The 18,972-nt window shown below is 40.3% G+C and overlaps 4 protein-coding genes across 4 annotated transcripts; all 4 read left to right on the top strand.

Moving 5' to 3' along the window:
* Positions 1 to 1,589: 1,589 nt before the first annotated feature.
* aqp8a.1 (aquaporin 8a, tandem duplicate 1) lies at positions 1,590 to 4,803 on the top strand. Its single transcript, XM_062455391.1, has 5 exons — positions 1,590 to 1,917; positions 2,261 to 2,387; positions 2,635 to 2,849; positions 3,286 to 3,420; positions 3,880 to 4,803. The coding sequence occupies exons 1-5, from the start codon at positions 1,643 to 1,645 to the stop codon at positions 3,920 to 3,922; spliced, it is 795 nt and encodes a 264-aa protein (XP_062311375.1). The 5' UTR covers positions 1,590 to 1,642; the 3' UTR covers positions 3,923 to 4,803.
* Positions 4,804 to 8,160: 3,357 nt separating this feature from the next.
* Positions 8,161 to 9,047, top strand: LOC134015886 (hemoglobin subunit beta-1-like). Its single transcript, XM_062455389.1, has 3 exons — positions 8,161 to 8,320; positions 8,503 to 8,725; positions 8,810 to 9,047. Exons 1-3 carry the CDS (start codon positions 8,229 to 8,231, stop codon positions 8,936 to 8,938), a joined length of 444 nt encoding a protein of 147 aa, XP_062311373.1. The 5' UTR covers positions 8,161 to 8,228; the 3' UTR covers positions 8,939 to 9,047.
* Positions 9,048 to 15,689: 6,642 nt separating this feature from the next.
* On the top strand, positions 15,690 to 16,761 carry hbae5 (hemoglobin, alpha embryonic 5). Its single transcript, XM_062455388.1, has 3 exons — positions 15,690 to 15,941; positions 16,123 to 16,330; positions 16,537 to 16,761. The coding sequence occupies exons 1-3, from the start codon at positions 15,847 to 15,849 to the stop codon at positions 16,663 to 16,665; spliced, it is 432 nt and encodes a 143-aa protein (XP_062311372.1). The 5' UTR covers positions 15,690 to 15,846; the 3' UTR covers positions 16,666 to 16,761.
* A 1,231-nt stretch (positions 16,762 to 17,992) lies between these two features.
* Positions 17,993 to 18,891, top strand: LOC134015884 (hemoglobin subunit beta-like). The gene is made up of 3 exons (XM_062455387.1): positions 17,993 to 18,116; positions 18,269 to 18,491; positions 18,665 to 18,891. Exons 1-3 carry the CDS (start codon positions 18,025 to 18,027, stop codon positions 18,791 to 18,793), a joined length of 444 nt encoding a protein of 147 aa, XP_062311371.1. The 5' UTR covers positions 17,993 to 18,024; the 3' UTR covers positions 18,794 to 18,891.
* The last annotated feature ends 81 nt before the right edge of the window (positions 18,892 to 18,972 follow it).

Below are 18,972 nucleotides of genomic sequence, written 5' to 3'. Positions count from 1 at the left end.
TTTGACATGGGAGAAATGGATATATCAGTGTGACCAACCATGATCTTTCGCAGGACTTTCTCACGTGGCTTTCTGAGCGTGAGCTGGCCTGGCCTGCTGGGGCCCGGCCTGCTTCTCTGTCCGTGACCCCCCCCCCCATTCAGACCTTCTCCCTCCACTACCAGCACCATCGAGGAGGAGGAGCCAGGAACATTTCAAGGAGGAAGTATCAAGACACATCCTCCCATCGCGGCCTTTCCAGAAATACTGCTGGCTGCTACGTTTCCATTGAAGCGTCTCCAAGTGCTCTCACGACCCGCGCGCGGCTGACGACGTCCGGCGCTTCCTCCTCGACATGTTACTTGACAGGAAGGAGGGAGTCGAGTGTCGCGTCATGTTCAAGCCCCCGTCGCTATGGTAGTGCAACCCCTCGCTTCAGCGGTTGCCATGCTGGCTTAGTTTGTTCAGCACATCCCTTCGGAGACCGCCGATATTCTTGTTGAAGAAGACGAGTTGTTCCCTCTGAAAGTTCAGTACAGCACAGTTTATGCTGGAAAGGACTGGCCGTATTCATTTGCTGGAACATTAATTTTTCTGATTTCTGTTGGTTTTAAGTTGACTGTTGTGAAAAGGAAGTTGGCTGCATTTGTGGTGAGAGGGTGAAGGATGGTTGGACATTCTGTGGAGTCTTTCTGTTTGTGACAAGGTTTTTATGTGCCGCAATGTTTTGAGCCAAATTTCTCCTATTTATTTCTGAACTGCACTGCTAAATCTGATCTGATTCATGATATTTTCCTAAAAGAAAATGATTAGTGTACCCATGTAGTGCAATCGAGCAGTTTAGGTAAAAACAAAAAAGTTGCACAGTCACAATCGATTTAGATTTTCCTGCGACCATTTTGCCTCCATTAGACTGTCAATGTCATTTCAAGTTTGACAGTGTTGCATGTACACGCTACGACTGCAAATGACTTGTGACTGAATAAACATACGTTTTTTGTGAATGAAACCCCTGCTTTCTTCTCATATCAAAAAATCTTTACACCACATCCTGTTGTCCTTCTGCTCTAATGTCTGATCGTGATTGGATGGCAGCCTTGTGTGCACATGCCCTTCCAGCGCAGTGTCCAGACGGGGACCATAACCGACAGGGAACCCCAACGAACGGTCAGGAAATCAGAACAGTGTTCGTTTAGTTTTCCTCCTTCCGGACCCAACGCTCCCCTGTGACTCAGTTGGAGCCAGGGACATCCTTGATGATTATTACTCCAGCATGACCTTGGACATTCAGGTCATATACCACCTTAGGGACAGCCAATTACGTCACTAGAAACCAGGTGTGGTTCGTCAGGGAACATGGGACACGCAGACAGATCCAGACAGTGTGTACCCCACAGTATCACTACTGATGCAGGTCTATAACAATAATAAGATTTACAATGATGCTCATTCTGTAGCCCATGCCAAGCCAACTTTTAAGGGTAAGCCAACTTTTAAGGGGTGGGAATCTGGAGAAATCCTCCCACAATGTATTTTGACACAATCCCAACCCCCCCCCACCCCCCCCCCCACTCCAGTTTATCAGCGCACACACACAGCCTGCACTCATTCTGCAGAGACCAGAGCAGGTGGACCTGACAAGCGGCGACAACAGGACGCAAATATGTCCGTCACAGAGTCAAAGTCAGAGCTCTTTACCGTGTGCGGGGTCGACGTGGTGGAGTCCGGAGCCAAGGCCAGGGAGGCCCCCAGGAGTGAGAGCAGTGTGTTTGAGCACTACATCCAGCCTTGTCTGGCGGAGATGTTAGGCACAGCTCTGTTTGTGTTTGTGGGGTGTGTGTCTGTGGTCGGCAACGCGGGGCTGTCGGGGTGTCTCCAGCCTGCTCTGGCTCACGGCCTGGCTCTGGGTGTGCTGATCATGGTGTTTGGAGAGATCAGGTGAGGAAACAAACACCTCCCACTGTCTCACTAATGTGCTCTCATTATGAGAGTGTGCTCAGATTTAAAACACCTGTATAGTGTTGTGTAATAAGTTCGAACATGGAGGAGTTTTTGCAAGTTCATGATCATTTTGGGATGTACTACTATATTTTAAGTGACTTGATATTTAGAAGTCCATTTATTTATTATACAGTAAACAATTAGGTTTAAAAAAAAAAAAAATTATGATGCTAGTTGGGGATGGATTTTGGTTGGAAAATGTACCAACATAGTTCTATAATTGTATTGTTTACCAATGTAATGTTTTGCCTTGAATACATCATGTCCTGGGTGAGTGCAGTGGGGGCCACTTAAACCCTGCAGTGACGCTGTGTGTGGCCCTGTGTGGGGGGATGAAGCTTGCTCTGCTAGCACCCTACGTTCTGGCTCAGCTTTTAGGCAGCATGGTTGGAGCTGCGCTGGCCAAAGTAAGTAAACACCCATGCTTACTGAAATCTTAATTGACAACTCAACAGCTGTGATTATATTTAAGCACTGCCTGTACACGGTATGACGTGTATGGACTGGGTTTGATCCGGCTCAAAGCCATTTCTGCATGTACTCCCCTCTCTCTCCCATGCCTTTCCTGTCTCTCTGTAACTGTCACGATCCAATAAAGCCCAAAACATCTTCAACTCTTTTACTCTGAAGCCTGAAACGTGTTCCTCCCCTCAGGCAGTCTCCCCTAGCGCCAACTTCTCCAGTGCAGCCGGGGGGGCGTTTGACGTGGTGCAGACCAGCGGTGCCGTGGGTGCTGCCACGGTGGCAGAGATGCTAATGACACTGGTGTTGACGCTGGTGGTCTGCATGGGCGCTGTCAACGCCAAAACAAAGACTCAGTTGGCTCCTCTCTGCATCGGGCTCGTTGTGACGGCCAACATACTGGCCAGGTAAGACACAGAGCACATAAACACTAGAACATCCTGGCCAGGTAAGACACGGAGCACAGAAACACTACAACATCCTGGCCAGGTAAGACACGGAGCACATAAACACTACAACATCCTGGCCAGGTAAGACACGGAGCACATAAACACTACAACATCCTGGTCAGGTAAGACACGGAGCACAGAAACACTACAACATCCTGGTCAGGTAAGACACGGAGCACAGAAACACTACAACATCCTGGTCAGGTAAGACACGGAGCACAGAAACACTACAACATCCTGGTCAGGTAAGACACGGAGCACAGAAACACTACAACATCCTGGCCAGGTAAGACACGGAGCACAGAAACACTACAAGTCTGAAGGTTAAAACTGTAGATCATGACATTGTTGAACATCTTATTCCTAACTCGAGGTCTATGTTTTGTTGTCCCAGTGCATTTGTGTCTGGGGGATGTATGAACCCAGCCCGGGCCTTCGGACCCGCAGTGGCAGCGAAACACTGGGAGCACCACTGGGTGTATTGGGTGGGCCCCATCTGTGGAGCCCTCCTCACTGTCAGCATGGTCAGGTATGGAGATGCTGGTCTGGGGGGTGCCTATGGGATTCGCCTTTTAGGCTCCTTACTAAAGAGGTGCTGTGTGCATTTGATGTCAAGGCAAGGCTTCATGACCTGAAATCCAAATAAAAACATTCAGCTGAACATGGTTGATTATTCAAGTGAAATATAGTTATAATAGCTAAATATTTCAATGTTCACTACATTAAAATGTATTTAGTAAAATAATTCATACTTCTGTTAAAAAAACTAATCTTTTACTTCTCAAGTTCATTTAAACGTCATGTATTTTGAGGTTGCACATATTGAAATTGAAACAGCATTTTCCTGGCTTTCTGAAAATTCTTCTGTAAATGTATTATGTTGTATTTCTGTTATTGTAACATGACATAAACAAAATGTTGCCTACTAGTTTAACTATAGTCTACTGGTAACTAACTCACTTCATCATTTACAACCATTTATTTTCAGGTTGTTTTTTGGTGACCAGAAGACCCGTGTGATATGGAAGTAAATGGCCATCAACACCCAAATGGAATGTCAATGTGCTTAGAAAAAATATCAATTTTAAAATTGTTGCTGTGTATACATTAAAGTGTTATGTACTAGTAACAAAGCACTGTAAAACTGTATTTTTGTGAATTAAGAGGAATGCAGGTGCATCAGTATGTTATCAAGGTCCCTTTGGACGTTTTATTTTCATTCTTGCTCTCAGAAAGTGCATAATTTAGCCTTGTGCACATTTATGTATCTGTACCAGCATTTGTGTGATTTTGTTATTCAGAAAACCAAATAAAGGAATAGGATCAATTATTCAATTTCTGTATTTACAGCAGTCAGCAATGTACCAACCAAGTTTTTATATTGTAGAAGGTTCAATGTTCTTGAAGGGAAAAGTTTATCATGATTGTATCATATGAAAGTGATGGAACAACTGGCCCGAGCCTGCCAAGCACTGTATATTGAATCATATGTGAGTTTCACACCTTAAGAAATCTTCAGTGTGGCGTTTGTAACGTTCACAAGAATATGACTTTAAATACATTACAATTGATGGACCACATCCCTCTCCACACTTCATCAAGGTTGATAATGAGTTGTTTGTGACTTTGTTTGAGTCATTAACCTGCTAAATATCTTTGTTTCCTATAGCCTCAACTCTTATCATGCGCAAGGTGCATCTATGAAGCTGTGTAGCCTGTGGCTCAGCATTTTCTGACAGTAAATGTCCCTTTTAAAGAAAATTTAACTTCTACTCAAGACTATGAAGCTGATCAAAAGTTGCTTGTCTGTCTAACGTCTCTGCTCTGGGAGAAATAATGAAAGGTTGCAACGTCTTCGTCTTAACTTACTTAACTTCTTGTTCTGCAATGTAGGATAGGGTTTTCATGAAATAAAAACAACGATTAACAAACACAGTATTGATATTTTCTGTTTATTGTTTCATGCTGTTATCTTTTAGAGCTGCATTGGACAGCAACAGGTTGCAACAAAAGCTAGAGGCTACTTCTCGGAGAGAGCGAGAGCCACGTTGGTCAAAAACTTGTCCAAGGCCACGTGTCCCTCCAGTGTGAAGAACTTGGGGACCAGGATGGCAATCGAGACAAGGATGCAGTACTCTCGAAACAGAGAGTTAAGTTAGTTTAGTAGTTCGTTTTTATGATCGTTTTATCTAAAATAATATATAGTTTAGGATAGATATAGAGGGAATACATTGAAGCAAAAATACAAACATATTATCTTGATGCGACCTCACCTTGAAGTTCGTTCTGGATCTTTCTGTACTTCTTCTGAATAAAGATATTACCAAAGGCTCAGTGCTTATCATGGATAATGGTTATCATGCTGTAACCGTGCTGTGCACTGTGAGCGCACGCCCAGTCAGTGGTGCCAAATTGGATCAGTTTCAGATGATAACGCTTAATGGGAGGAAATTAAGAGGGAATCCACATCAGGTTGATGTTAGAGTTACTGTCGTTTTGCCAGAGGCAGATAACGCACGTGCGTATAGCTATTTTCGTTTAGTGCTATTTCTTTTAGTTCTTTTCTTCGACATGGCTAAATAATTGCAATAACATGCGGGGAGTGATCCATAAAACACCTTGTGGATTCACCTGTTGTGGTGGTGTGGATAAATTGTAGATATCAAAGAGGAGGGATTCTTCACTTTAAATAGGAAAATAATATAATGGTCCGGTTATCAATTATGCCAAGAATCTAAATTATTTATGTATGAATATAAAAACCACAGTTATTAACGTCAACATTTTTGACAAAAGTATTTTGAACAGTCTAGTCTTAAATTGATCTTTTTTTTTTTTTTTTACAGTAGGCTTGTTAAGCCTATGCAAGTAAAGAAAAAACGATGACTATTTTCACAAGTTGGCCCAAGAATGTTATTCGGATATTAACCATATGCCCTTCGGTGACTCCATAAATGGGGCGGGGTGGGGGGACTGCTCAATGAGATAAAGCATGTGTCATTTCAAACGATAAATCGTTAGTTACTGACCATAAAGCAGCTTAGCCTTCAGTTTTTCATACTTAAAGAATCTCACTTCAAAGAGCTTGCCCGGATTTGACAACTCCTAATGTAGTCTACTATTATATAGCCTGCGGTAGCCTATTTCTCAACATAAACAAGTCATTTAGTTTGTTTTCAGTATGCCAAGAGTGAGGAAGAGGGTGACTAACAGAGGGGTTCCCCTCAATATTTTGGAACGAGCATCAAATATAATCAGGGATGAGGGCAGGTCAGTCAGGGCAGTGGCCAAGGACTTTGCCATCTGTCACACCACGTTATACAGATTCCATAAAAAAAGAGAGAACCTTACAGCCCAGGGATCAAATAAGCTACCAAGAGCAGGGTACTGGACCAGCAGAAAAGTGTTCTCAGAGGACCAAGAGAGGAAACTCAGAGAGTATTTAAAAAGAGCAGCTGACTTATACTATGGGTTAAATCCCAAAGAGGTAAGATAAATATGCGAGGAAAAACACATTTTAACAAGAGAATTATGTAGCCTATATAAGAGAGTGAAAGACAGAGAATCAGTTTTAAAACAGTTGCAGTTTTGTACAATAAATACATGTTTAATAAAAGTTTGTTGCATTGCAAATTGTTCAATTCTTGCCTGTGAAATATGGAGAGATTGAATAGCATCTGTAACACCTGCACACTGAATCTATGTAGGTCTATGTTCTACACATGAACAAAACTCTAACTGTTATTTGATAAATATGAAAAAAAAAAAAAATAATACAATAATATTATTGTATAAATAAATAATACGATAATATTATAGTAACACAGTTATTATTGTCAGAATTCTATGCTCATTGAGACAAAAAGCTAAAGTTAATTAGTGAAACTTAAGGTACTTTTAACATGTTGCAACTGCCCCTGATTGTTGTTGCAACTGTCCCCTGGGTTGGGGTCAGTTGCAACATCTGGCTTCTTCCATTAAAATGAATACTGTGAACGATATGTCATATGTAATCATCTTTACATGGTATGGGTAATTAGCAGACAGATGCAAGTTTGATATATACAAATTTGGTTGGTCTAGTCCAAATAGTCTCTGAGAAACTGAGAGAAATGTAAAAAGTGTTGCGACTGTCCCCAGTCTCCCCTACTGTTGTGTGGTCTGTTTTGATATTGCTGCTTAGCTAGGGGACAGTTGCAACAACTTGTTGCAACCGTCCCCAATCAAGCAGCCATGACAAAACATAATGTGCTAGCTAGCCACACTGACATTGACACATGCTAACCATGTCACTTCGAAGTCAACAAAACAATAATTCAAACTAAGTACATTTTGATTAATTCATACAAACGGTCAGGACAGTATGACAAAAAATAAACTTAATGAAAAAATTTACTTTCATACCTCCAAAACAAGTTTTGTCAATGAATGCAGCAGCAGATCTCGAATGTGTCTTCTTTCTTCTTGGTAGTGGGAGGGATCTAACTGTGCATGTGCAGAATGAGTGTCATCACTCTAGCTGTTTCTGATTGGAGGAATAAGACTTGTTGCAACTGCCCCTTGTTGCGATGGCCCCAGTCTCCCCTACATCTATTATTTACTGTAGGCTACAGCTACCCTGTGATGGTGGCTTACAGTACATTTAGGTTTGGAGTAGACTATATGGCATATTCTTATGGATACATGCGTAAACCCCAAACAGAGTAGGCTACAATATCAGACTGAATAAATCCACTGAATTAAAGACCAAATGCAACTTGTAGCATCAACACACGCGCATCTGTTTACTTTTGTGATAGATCTTGTCAAATTACCGTGCTTACAAAACTTGGAGGTAGCTCATTTTAGGACAACAATTTTTTGTCTCTGTCACTTTATTCTTACGATACATTGTATGGGTCTAACTATAAACAGTGAGGACTAAATGGGGGCCCCAACCAATTTTAGGACGTAGGCTAATTTAGTGCAACAGAGCCCAGCTGTGTTCCTAACAAACTGTCTGTCTTTGCACGTTTGATTGATAGCTCATACTTTCATTTAAACGGACTCTATAATTATTCAGTTGCCACTGCAATCAATGGGCCCATGGGTTGGATAGGCCTATAGTTAAATGTAGGCTATATAAAAATACATATTTCAATTCTGCAACTCTAAAGAATATTTGTGGATGTCATATATTGTGCACCACAAATCGAAGCAACGTCAACACTTATCTTATATGCGTCACTATCAAGTAATGTCATGCGTCAATGGGCGGAGTGAAGGAGATTCATAAATAGCGGGGATGCTAGAGAATTTAGTTATTATTCTGATTCCAGAGACCAATCATCAGTAAACATGGGTAAATGGACACCAGAAGAGCTCACTTGCATCAACGGCATCTTCGCCAAGATGGACTATGATGACATCGGGCCCAAGGCTCTGCAAAGGTGACCGCAAAACTACCTATATAGCACAGCCTACGAACGAATGAGGAAACGTTGAAGGAATGTGTTCCTCACATCCTAGATAGTCTAATCCATATTTTCTTTTTAGAATGCATAGAGGATAAACTAATTTTAATTGCAGTTACTGTCCAGCAGAACCTCACGTCAATCTTGTTTTTCCACAGATGTCTGATTGTGTACCCTTGGACCCAGCGTTACTTTTCCACGTTTGGAAACCTATACAATGCGGAAGCCATCATCGGGAATCCAAAAGTCGCTGCCCATGGCATCAAGGTGCTGCACGGTCTGGATATTGCCCTGAACAACATGGACGACATCAAAAATGCCTTTGCCCAACTCAGTGTGATGCACTCTGATGTACTGCATGTTGATCCAGACAACTTCAGGGTAAGACAATTGCACATCTACTTTCTAAAATAGAAATTTCTTATTTTTTCTATTTCTAACATACGGTTTTGTTTTTTCTTCCAGCTTCTGGGAGACTGCCTTACCGTCGTTCTTGCCGCTAAGATGGGATCCGCTTTCACCGCCACCGTGCAGGCGCACTGGCATAAGTTCTTGCGCGTTGTGGTGTCAGCCCTGGGCCGTCAGTACCACTAGAGCCTACATGCATCAGGATACAGATAGGCCTACTTCTAAATGATAAACTCTTAAATAAAGAACTGAAGATGCATTAAACCAAACAGGTTGTCTTTTTCTGTAAAATGTGTTTCATGACATCAGAGTTTTTATTATTTGAACCTATTATTTGAACAATTTAGATTAGGCCTAATTAATTGTCATCGCATAGGAACAGTCAACAATACCTGAAAAACAAGTCAAAAGTCATAACTCTTCAACCAATAAAGAGAATGAACCATTGACGTTCCAATTAACGTCAAAACAATTTTAAATAATTCAAGATGAATGCTGCACAGTTATTGATTTAGTCATATAACAGTGGGTCTTCAGTATTTTTAACGAATGTATTTGCAACAAAAAAGTGTTATTGTAGTTGAAGAGCAATTGACTTGACATGTGTAATCTGTTTGCTCATGGTCCCTAATCACATGCAGCGTCTAGGTGACCGGTCATAAAGACCGTTGAAGCGGTGGGTGGGTGTCATTTGTGGTGGAGGGCCAAGAGGAGCCGTTCCAATGCAGGCCAGGCAGATAAAGGCCGTTTAAGCGAGGTGAAGTTAGTTTCATATTCGACATTCGAAATTCGTCTCACATTCGGAAAACGCTACTTTGCAGCGTCGAGTTAGGGACCGGGTCAAAATTACCCATACAATTTTGAAAAATGATGACTTTTATAATGATTTTATGACTATAAAACCTCAAACAAACAGCAGAGTATTCCAACAATGTCTAGTATACTTCCACAGCCTTTAATTTTTCAATAATGTTTTTAAAAGAATGATAGAAAATCGCTAATCTCTGAAAATAGCATGAAATCCTTGCTAATCTAAAAAAAAAAATCAAATTTGTGTCAGAAAATCTCAAATATACACCAGATTATTCTAATAATGTCTGGCCTACTTCCACACCCTTTAATTTTTCAATAAAACTTTTTTAAAAATGATAGAAAATCGCTAATCTCTGAAAATAGCATGATATCCTTGCTAATCTCAATATATTTTTCAAATTTGTTTAAAGAAATCTCAAATATACACCAGATTATTCTAATAATGTCTGGCCTACTTCCACACCCTTTACTTTTTCAATAAAACTTTTTTTTAAATGATAGAAAATCGCTAATTTCTGAAAATAGCATGAAATCCTTGCTAATCTCAATATCTTTTTCAAATTTGTGTCACAAAATCTCAAATATACACCAGATTATTCTAATAATGTCTGGACTACTTCCACACCCTTTACTTTTTCAATAAAACTTTTTTTTAAATGATAGAAAATCGCTAATCTCTGAAAATAGCATGAAATCCTTGCTAATCTCAATATCTTTTTCAAAATTGTGTCAAAAAATCTCAAATATACACCAGATTATTCTAATAATGTCTGGCCTACTTCCACACCCTTTACTTTTCCAATAAAGTTTTGAATAAAATTCAAATTAATCGCTAATCTATGAAAATAGCATGAAATCTTCACTAATCTCAATATCTTTTTCAAATTTGTTTAAAAAAATCTCAAATATACACCAGATTATTCTAATAATGTCTGGCCTACTTCCACACCCTTTACTTTTTCAATCAAACTTTTTTTTAAATGATAGAAAATCGCTAATTTCAGAAAATAGCATGAAATCCTTGCTAATCTCAATATATTTTTCAAACTTGTGTCAAAAAATCTCAAATATACACCAGATTATTCTAATAATGTCTGGCCTACTTCCACACCCTTTACTTTTTCAATAAAACATTTTAAAAAATGATAGAAAATCGCTAATCTCTGAAAATAGCATGAAATCCACGCTAAACATCATAACTCTAATCTTTAATACTGTGGTATTAGTCATTTATTAAAACAAAGACATTATTTTTAGTGCAGGACATTTTCAGGCACTCCGTCTGTTGCAGGCCAGGCATTTCCAGTCTGTTTCTGTTCTGGCGGCGTTGAACTCTCTGTGGGTCATGTCCAAGCACTCTGCATGATACCACCTCATGCATTCAGAGCATGCAATCTATATAATGTCAAGTAGAAGAGTATTAATGAGAGTAGCAATTGTTGTTCATTCAGATGTCAAAGGATTATTCCAAACACTATTCACTGAATAAAAACTGTGTTTAAGATATAGCAAAACTGTTCATTACTATGGGATTAACATCATCCAATTTCAAAAGACTAGTTATACTTTCTCATTACAAGCTATGCAATTTGTAATACTGTAGTCTGACCTTCATGCCAGAGGGAGATATGTTGCCATTATCACTGTATGTTTAGCCTGGTCTTTATTGTTTTTAAAGTATGTAGAGACTCTCCAATCATCTGGTTGCTTTGTTTTTACACATTTCTAGACTAAACTGATAGTCATGCAGTTCCAGTGGAGACATACATTTAGTCATTTAGCAGACGCTCTTATCCAGAGTGACTTACAGTAAGTACAGGGACATTCTCCCCAAGGCCAGTAGGGTGAAGTGCCTTGCCCAAGGACACAACGTCATTTTGCACGGCCAGAATCGAATCGGCAACATTCTGATTACTCTATTACTCTGATTCCCTAACCGCTCAGCCACTTGACTCCCTTGACAATTTCTTCCACACTCTTCTTTCATTGGCTCCCTTGCATAGACCTGGTGCGCGCGTGTGTGTGTTTGCGTCATCAACCCTAGTTGAATCTCTGGTTCTGGTGTCGTAAAAACTCAACCATATAGGTGTCAAGCAAATGGTCACCTGAGTTTGCATCTCCATCTAGCCCTTGTCAAACAGTATCTCTTTAAAACAAACAAACCCCCCCTTAGTCCTCAGCCCCAAGATAAGGGTCTTGTGTGTGTACCCAGAGTTCAGATTTGGGGGTAGGCCTCTCTTTGCACACAAGGAATGCTGAACACAGTATCATTTTATACAGAATAAAAAAGTTACATCTTCAATTTTTCTGACAGGCAGACACTCCATGTGATGGGGTGTGTCGAGGGGTTACATCAGAGTAATCTTACACATACCTCTCTCTCTCTCTCTCTCTCTCTCTCTCTCTCTCAGTATTGACTGGATTCAAAATATTCCTTACATATAAAGTGTTTTACCTAAGACTTGACAGCTGAGACTGTCAATGGAACTGTTGTGGTGGATGTGATCCTGTCTTCTTGTATGAAATGATTACTTGTCTTCTATTAGCGAGGATTTCATGCTATTTTCATAGATTTGCGATTTTCTATCATTTAAAAAAAAGTTTTATTGAAAAAGTAAAGGGTGTGGAAGTAGGCCAGACATTATTAGAATAATCTGGTGTATATTTGAGATTTTTTGACACAAGTTTGAAAAAGATATTGAGATTAGCAAGGATTTCATGCTATTTTCAGAGATTAGCGATTTTCTATAATTCTTTTAAAAACATTATTGAAAAATTAAAGGCTGTGGAAGTATACCAGACATTGTTGGAATACTCTGCTGTTTGTTTGAGGTTTTATAGTCATAAAATCATTATAAAAGTCATCATTTTTCAAAATTGTATGGGTAATTTTCACCCGGTCCCTAACTCGACGCTGCAAAGTAGCGTCTTCTGAATGTGAAACGAATGTCGAATGTCGAATATGAAACTAACTTCACCTCGGTGGCCGTTTACCAATCCACGTTTTTCTAGGTTGTGTTCTTGCGAACTCGTTTGACGCCTTCTTTCATTGCCCAAGTAGGCCTACGGTCCAATCCAAAGAACACAAGTCACAAAGAACGCCCAAAATACACGGAAACGTTCTTGATCCGCCCCTTTTATCGAGGATGCTACGGATGATGACTTGGTCAGCGAGAACGCATCTGATTTCCCAGATCATTGCAAGAACACACACATCTCAAATCGTTCCCCGTCCTCGCGGTCTTACAAGACCGTTCTCGCAAGACGCTTGGCAAGAACGTTCTTTTCAATAACGCAAGCATGCGTTCTTAGCGTAACTTCTTAGGATCGATAAACAGCCAAAGAGGGTCTGTGAGGTCTATGCATGCGCCTGGCCCTGTCTAGTTGTGGCAGGTCTAGTTGACTACCACCCTTTTAGTCCGTATAGTAAGACCCCACCGGAGGCGTCTGCGGCGCGTTACGGCTCTGGCGCAGATTGTTCCGTCCTCCACGCGACCTCAATTTACCCCAGACGCACCCCGCCCTGAAAATCACCCCCTCGCAGGAGCGCGCGCACAAATCACTCGAATCAAAAAGTGAAAGATTTCAAGAGACAGCTCTAAGTAGGCCTAAAAGTTGGTATAAAGTGCTAAGTTGGCAAAACATATTTAAACTTAAAAGTCCACTTTTGAACAACATAAATAAAAGATTTGTAGCTGTAGTTGTTAAAAATACATTCATCCTCAATTACTGTGTAGATATTTCACTGTGAATCTGCGGCCTGGACGTATGGAAGCCCATTTCCACCAGTAAAAAAAAGAAAAAAGTTGACAAATTAAGTCATACTTATGAGATACTACATCGAAATTATGAGATAGCCTACGTAAGTCATAATTATGAGATACTAAGTCATAATTATGAGATACTAAGTCGAAATTATGAGATACTACGTTATAATTATGAGATACTAAGTCATAATTATGGGATACGTGTCCACTACAGCGGAGTGGGCGGCTTCCAATTCATTTTCAATCAAGCCGGGCGTTCCTGTTCAGAACAAAGTCCCGAAATGTAACGAGCCTGAATTTAAAGTTTACATTAAAATAATAATGAATGGTGCAGGGTTGCCGATGTTGTCAGTGTCCCTGGTGTGTTTTTATACTTTAAATTCAGTCTCGTCACATTACGTGACTGTTCTGTGCCACTGCTAGCTCGCTAGCCCAGCAGACACACGACTGATTGAGTGACCGGTGGCGTAACATGTAGCCTATACTGTAATCTTGCACTAGTAAAATATTGTGTATTTTTACACAAATGTTGTGTAAAAGTGGTATTTTGATCGATGTTGTGAGTACATGAACCCAAGTCTGCACGCTTGGCCATGACTACAACAATAGTGACCTTAGAGTAGGCCTACAACTCTGTATTACTGTAACCTGTCGGACACGCCTCCGAGCGTGAACTGTGGGAAGGCAAGCAGTGCAAGGTGTTAAAAAACGCTGTAGTTAGTATCTCAAAATTATGACTTACGTATCTCATAATTATGACTTAGGCCTAGTAGTAACTCATAATTATGACTTACGTATCTCATAATTATGACTTAGTATCTCATAATTGGGAGTCAGGTGGCTGAGCGGTTAGGGAAGCGGGCTAGTAATCTGAAGGTTGCCAGTTCGATTCCCGGCTGTGCCAAATGACGTTGTGTCCTTGGGCAAGGCACTTCACCCTACTTGCCTCGGGGAGAATGTCCCTGTACTTACTGTAAGTCGCTCTGGATAAGAGCGTCTGCTAAATGACTAAATGTAAATAATTATGACTTACGTATCTCATAATTTCAAGTTAGTATGACTTAATTTGTCATCTTTTGTTTTTTTTTACTAGCGGAAATGGGCTTCCATATGGACGCGACGTTCGTCAAAAATAAAAAAGTTACCTAATCTATCTCTCGCGAAGCAGAGCGGAGACCCGCGTCTGAGATCCTGAAACGCGCCGCGGCACGCCTGGTTTAAACTGCACCGTTGAGAGTGGCCGCAATCAGGAACGGTCTGAGATGTTTATGATTAGTATTGGCCTATAGTCAAACACATTTGATAAAGCAAATGTATACAGGATTGTAATTTCAGAGTTGATGTTGAACAAAATATGATTTTGTTGCGTATAGAACAAAACAATAATTGAATAATACGTTTATTATTTATATTTATAGGCCTTAACAAAAACGCAACCGAGTACAGCCTATACTGCTCAGAAACGCAGAAGCTGGATCATCTTCACACACATCCATACAGTCTCCACAACCAGCTGTGACATGAGCCTATAGTTTTAGACACTGAGATAAGAATGACAAACTACGGTTATCTTTCACCACACAGGCACAAGACCTACACCCAAATCTACAGTCGACTTGCCATAATTTAAACAATAGTCTACTTCAAACGGATTGATACATTTTTAACTAAGTTAGGTCAAATCAGGGAATTTATAACAAACACATTATGTCAGAGGGGGCTGAGATACCATCAGACTTATTCAAACATATTACAGTTAGGCCTACATCAAACTCACATTTCGAAAAAGGAAAACAATTATTGAGCTTAATTTTGAGAATTTATTTGATATAAAAAGGTAAAGGCTTAAATTAATAGAATTCCAAAGTGTCACTAATAAGAGTTGTGGGAAAATAATTTTTAATAACTCTATGTAGCTAAATATATTTTAAAAGTCAGTTTTGAGGAGAGTGTCAGTTCTATTTTTAGCTTTCAGATATAGGCAATGCCATTCCCCTCCCCTTTTTACTATCTCACATTGAATTCCAAAGTGTTAATTTAAGGGTAGGAGTGCTCGTAGTGTTACTGTAATATATGTCCACTCTCATCATCATAAAAAATGCATGTAAAATTTGCTGTGCAGCAAAAATCGCCATCAAAAACCTGTTTCGATCGTAACACACGAGATCGTCCAATATAGCACTTAATACCATTATGGTCTAATTCTCGTCCCATTATCTCTTGATGATATGATCTATATCTGAACTCTGCGAGGTGGATCAGATGTTCCATTTTTAGACACGTGATAAGAGGTACGACACCCAAGTTTCAAAGAACTGATGCACCCCCCCCCCTTTCTTTCTCTTTTTCACCAACATTTTACTCACTTTATCTCCTGAGCCAATAACAGACCAGTGGAGGAGGAGCAGGATGGACCTGCTACATAAAGGAGGCCTCAGGTTCTGTAGAACCCCAGTCCCTTCCAAAGCATCGTTCACTTCTTGAACAGCTTGTGTGGTACTGAAGTCAGACAAAATGAGCCTGTCAGCCAAGGAGAAAACTACAGTCAAGGACTTCTTCACAAAGGTGTCCAGCAGGTCCGAGGAGGTCGGAACTGAGTCTCTCTCCAGGTAAGTCCATTAGTTTCATGCATGGGCTCAAATTCTTTCAAAAGTTAAAGTTTCAAAAGCAGCATGAATTAAGTTTTATTCTGTATTCAGTAGCCATGCACACAACATAGCCTTTTATTGAGGAAGATAGACTTGATCATATTGATCGTGCTCACTGCTCTTTCTCTGGTTCCCCGCCTAGGATGCTGGTGGTCTACCCTCAGACCAAGTCATACTTCGCCCACTGGAAGGACTTGAGCCCTGGGTCTCCCCCAGTCAGGAAGCATGGAATCACCGTCATGGGTGGCGTCTACGAGGCCGTGAGCAAAATCGACGATATTGTCGGTGGTCTCCTGACCCTTAGCGAGCTGCACGCCTTCATGCTCAGGATTGACCCTGTCAACTTCAAGGTAATAGGCCTATATGACAGCAAAAGAACAAGCACAAAGTGTTACTTGACTTAACACTAAAACCATCTACTGTGTAAACATAACATGATACGTAGGATCTGCCTACTATTGGAAAACAGGTCACTTTCTGTTATACAAAATGAATGTTTATGTCGCTATATGTATAACTTACCAGCCAAGTCATACCTCTCTGTCTCCGTCCTTAGATCCTGTCCCACTGCATCCTTGTGGTGCTGGCCATGCTGTTCCCCGAAGACTTCACCCCCCAAGTCCACGTCGCTGTGGACAAGTTTATGGCCCTCCTATCCCTGGCCCTGGCTGAGAAATACCGCTAAAGGACAGGCACCGTTCGGCACGGCGCACCGGCCAGATTGGTCTCTCGTGTTTGAAATTAATGTTCTTCATTGAGAAATAAAAATGGTGCAATTACATTTTACGTTTCTTTTGTGATTTTTAAAACCTTAAAACGGTCATAGTTGCGTATAAGCTACATGGGGGTGAGGTAACATGAAGGTTTGTGACTTCATATTGGTGTGTTAAAATAGTTTGACAATTTAAAATTACATTTACATGTAGCCTAATTTGTCACCAAATTCACGATTTTGACAAATGCTTGTAAGGTTATGGACAGCACGAAGAATTTTAGAGTTCAAACCACTTAAAACTAATAGGCCGATCATAAGGAGTCCACTTGATGGAAGAGACGGTTTACAGATTTTAAATTTTAATATGTATACAGAAAGCATCTGAGTGCAAAATAGACGTTTAAAGAAAAATACCATAAACTTACATTTAATTAAATGTTAAAGATAGAAGATAGTCTTCTTTAAGTTTGCCGAATTAAATCACAAATGTATTTTAAAATACATCACTAATGAGATAAAAGACGTTTTATGACGTTGATTATTTTTCAAGATTGTGCCAAAAATAATGCACAAATAAACGAATAATTGTATTTTTTTAAATAAATACCAAGTATCCAACTCAACATCATTAGCTTTTAAACTAATGCTCTGGAAAAACACTTATGTTGATAATAAAACAAAGTTGTTAATGTTGTTGATAAATATTACACGATTTAATCTATATTTACCGACCTATAAATAAATAAAAGTTATTATTCAGAACTCGATGCTAGGTATTAAAAGTTATAAAGTTGTACATTTGTTATTATATTAATAACAAAGTAACGAATGTTAATTATTAGATGTACACGTCTGCTTTCCTCAAGAGAGTAATACACAAACCAGTTAAAGTAGGTTGAATCCTTAATTCAGAAGATGAAACATTCATATGTATAACGTCTAACAATTAGGTATCTTTACTATATGCTTTTAATGGCCAATTAGTATACCATAATTTAAATATAACCATTCATCTATTATAATAGGGCTTATAACTACATAAAACTTCACTAAAAGTTATTATATAATTCAATAGACCCGATACAGTAACTAAATCATTGTTATTGTGCTATAGACCTAGGAACAAGGTGTTATCTAATCGCTGCACACGTTCAGGATATCATCTTCAGCATCAACATCAGTTCTCTGCCGGCACACCTGGAGTCAGCCAGCCAACCAGATGTATTCTCCTGGACAGAGGCGGAGCGTCTTTACTTCATAAAAACCCAAGACAGATGTACAACCGACACAGTTTCCTGTAAAGCTCAAGAAACAGAATAACCTGTCAAAATGGTCGAGTGGACAGACGACGAGCGCGCTGCCATCAGCACAATCTTCTCCAAGCTCGACTATGACTCCGTCGGGCCAGAGGCTCTGTCCAGGTAGGTACACGCAGGGCTGCCTTGTCTAACCAGAGCTTGATTTCCCACACCATCTCACCAGCCAAATCTGACCTTTGAGAAATATGTCTGACCGATTATCTGTGTGCACGTGCATGTCAATGTTTTAAATGATGATTCCCTTGCCTGTTTAGGTGTCTAATCGTGTATCCCTGGACTCAGCGTTATTTCGGGGGGTTTGGTAACCTTTACAATGCGGAGGCCATCATGTGTAACCCGATGATTGCTGCTCACGGTATCACGGTGCTGCGCGGTCTGGACCGCGCGTTGAAGAACATGGATGACATCAAGAACACTTATGCCCCCTTAAGTGAGCTGCACTCTGAGAAACTGCACGTTGACCCAGACAACTTCAGGGTGAGCCGTTCAGAAATCTGAAATAGAATAGAATCAAATACTATAGATGCAAATTTAGTCTTGCTCATGTAGCCTACTGCATGACTTGTAATGGGCAGTTTTACGTTCCAGCCCATAAATTACATCCATCTGCATTATGACTGACATATCTTTTGATCCATCTTTTGTTCTAGCTGTTGGCTGATTGCCTGGTTGTTGTTATCGCTGGGCGGATGGGCTACGAATTTTCCCCCGACATGCAGGCTGCCTTTGCCAAATTTCTGTCTGTGGTGGTGTCTGCCCTAGGCAGGCAGTACCATTAAATACCTCTCCTCGCCCAGCACCGGTGGGTAGATCTCTATCTATCTAGACCCCGATGCTGACGAAAAGGCATTTTAAAATAAACGACGTTTAAAACAAAAGAAAAATGTTTTTCGTGACTTTATTGGTGCTCGCTGTCTGTGAAGATAAATGCTTATGCACAATCCCCTGTGTACATCTC

This window comes from Osmerus eperlanus, unplaced genomic scaffold (assembly GCF_963692335.1).
Source record: "Osmerus eperlanus unplaced genomic scaffold, fOsmEpe2.1 SCAFFOLD_255, whole genome shotgun sequence".
Lineage (NCBI taxonomy): Eukaryota > Metazoa > Chordata > Actinopteri > Osmeriformes > Osmeridae > Osmerus > Osmerus eperlanus.
This window is presented reverse-complemented; position numbering and strand designations above follow the sequence as displayed.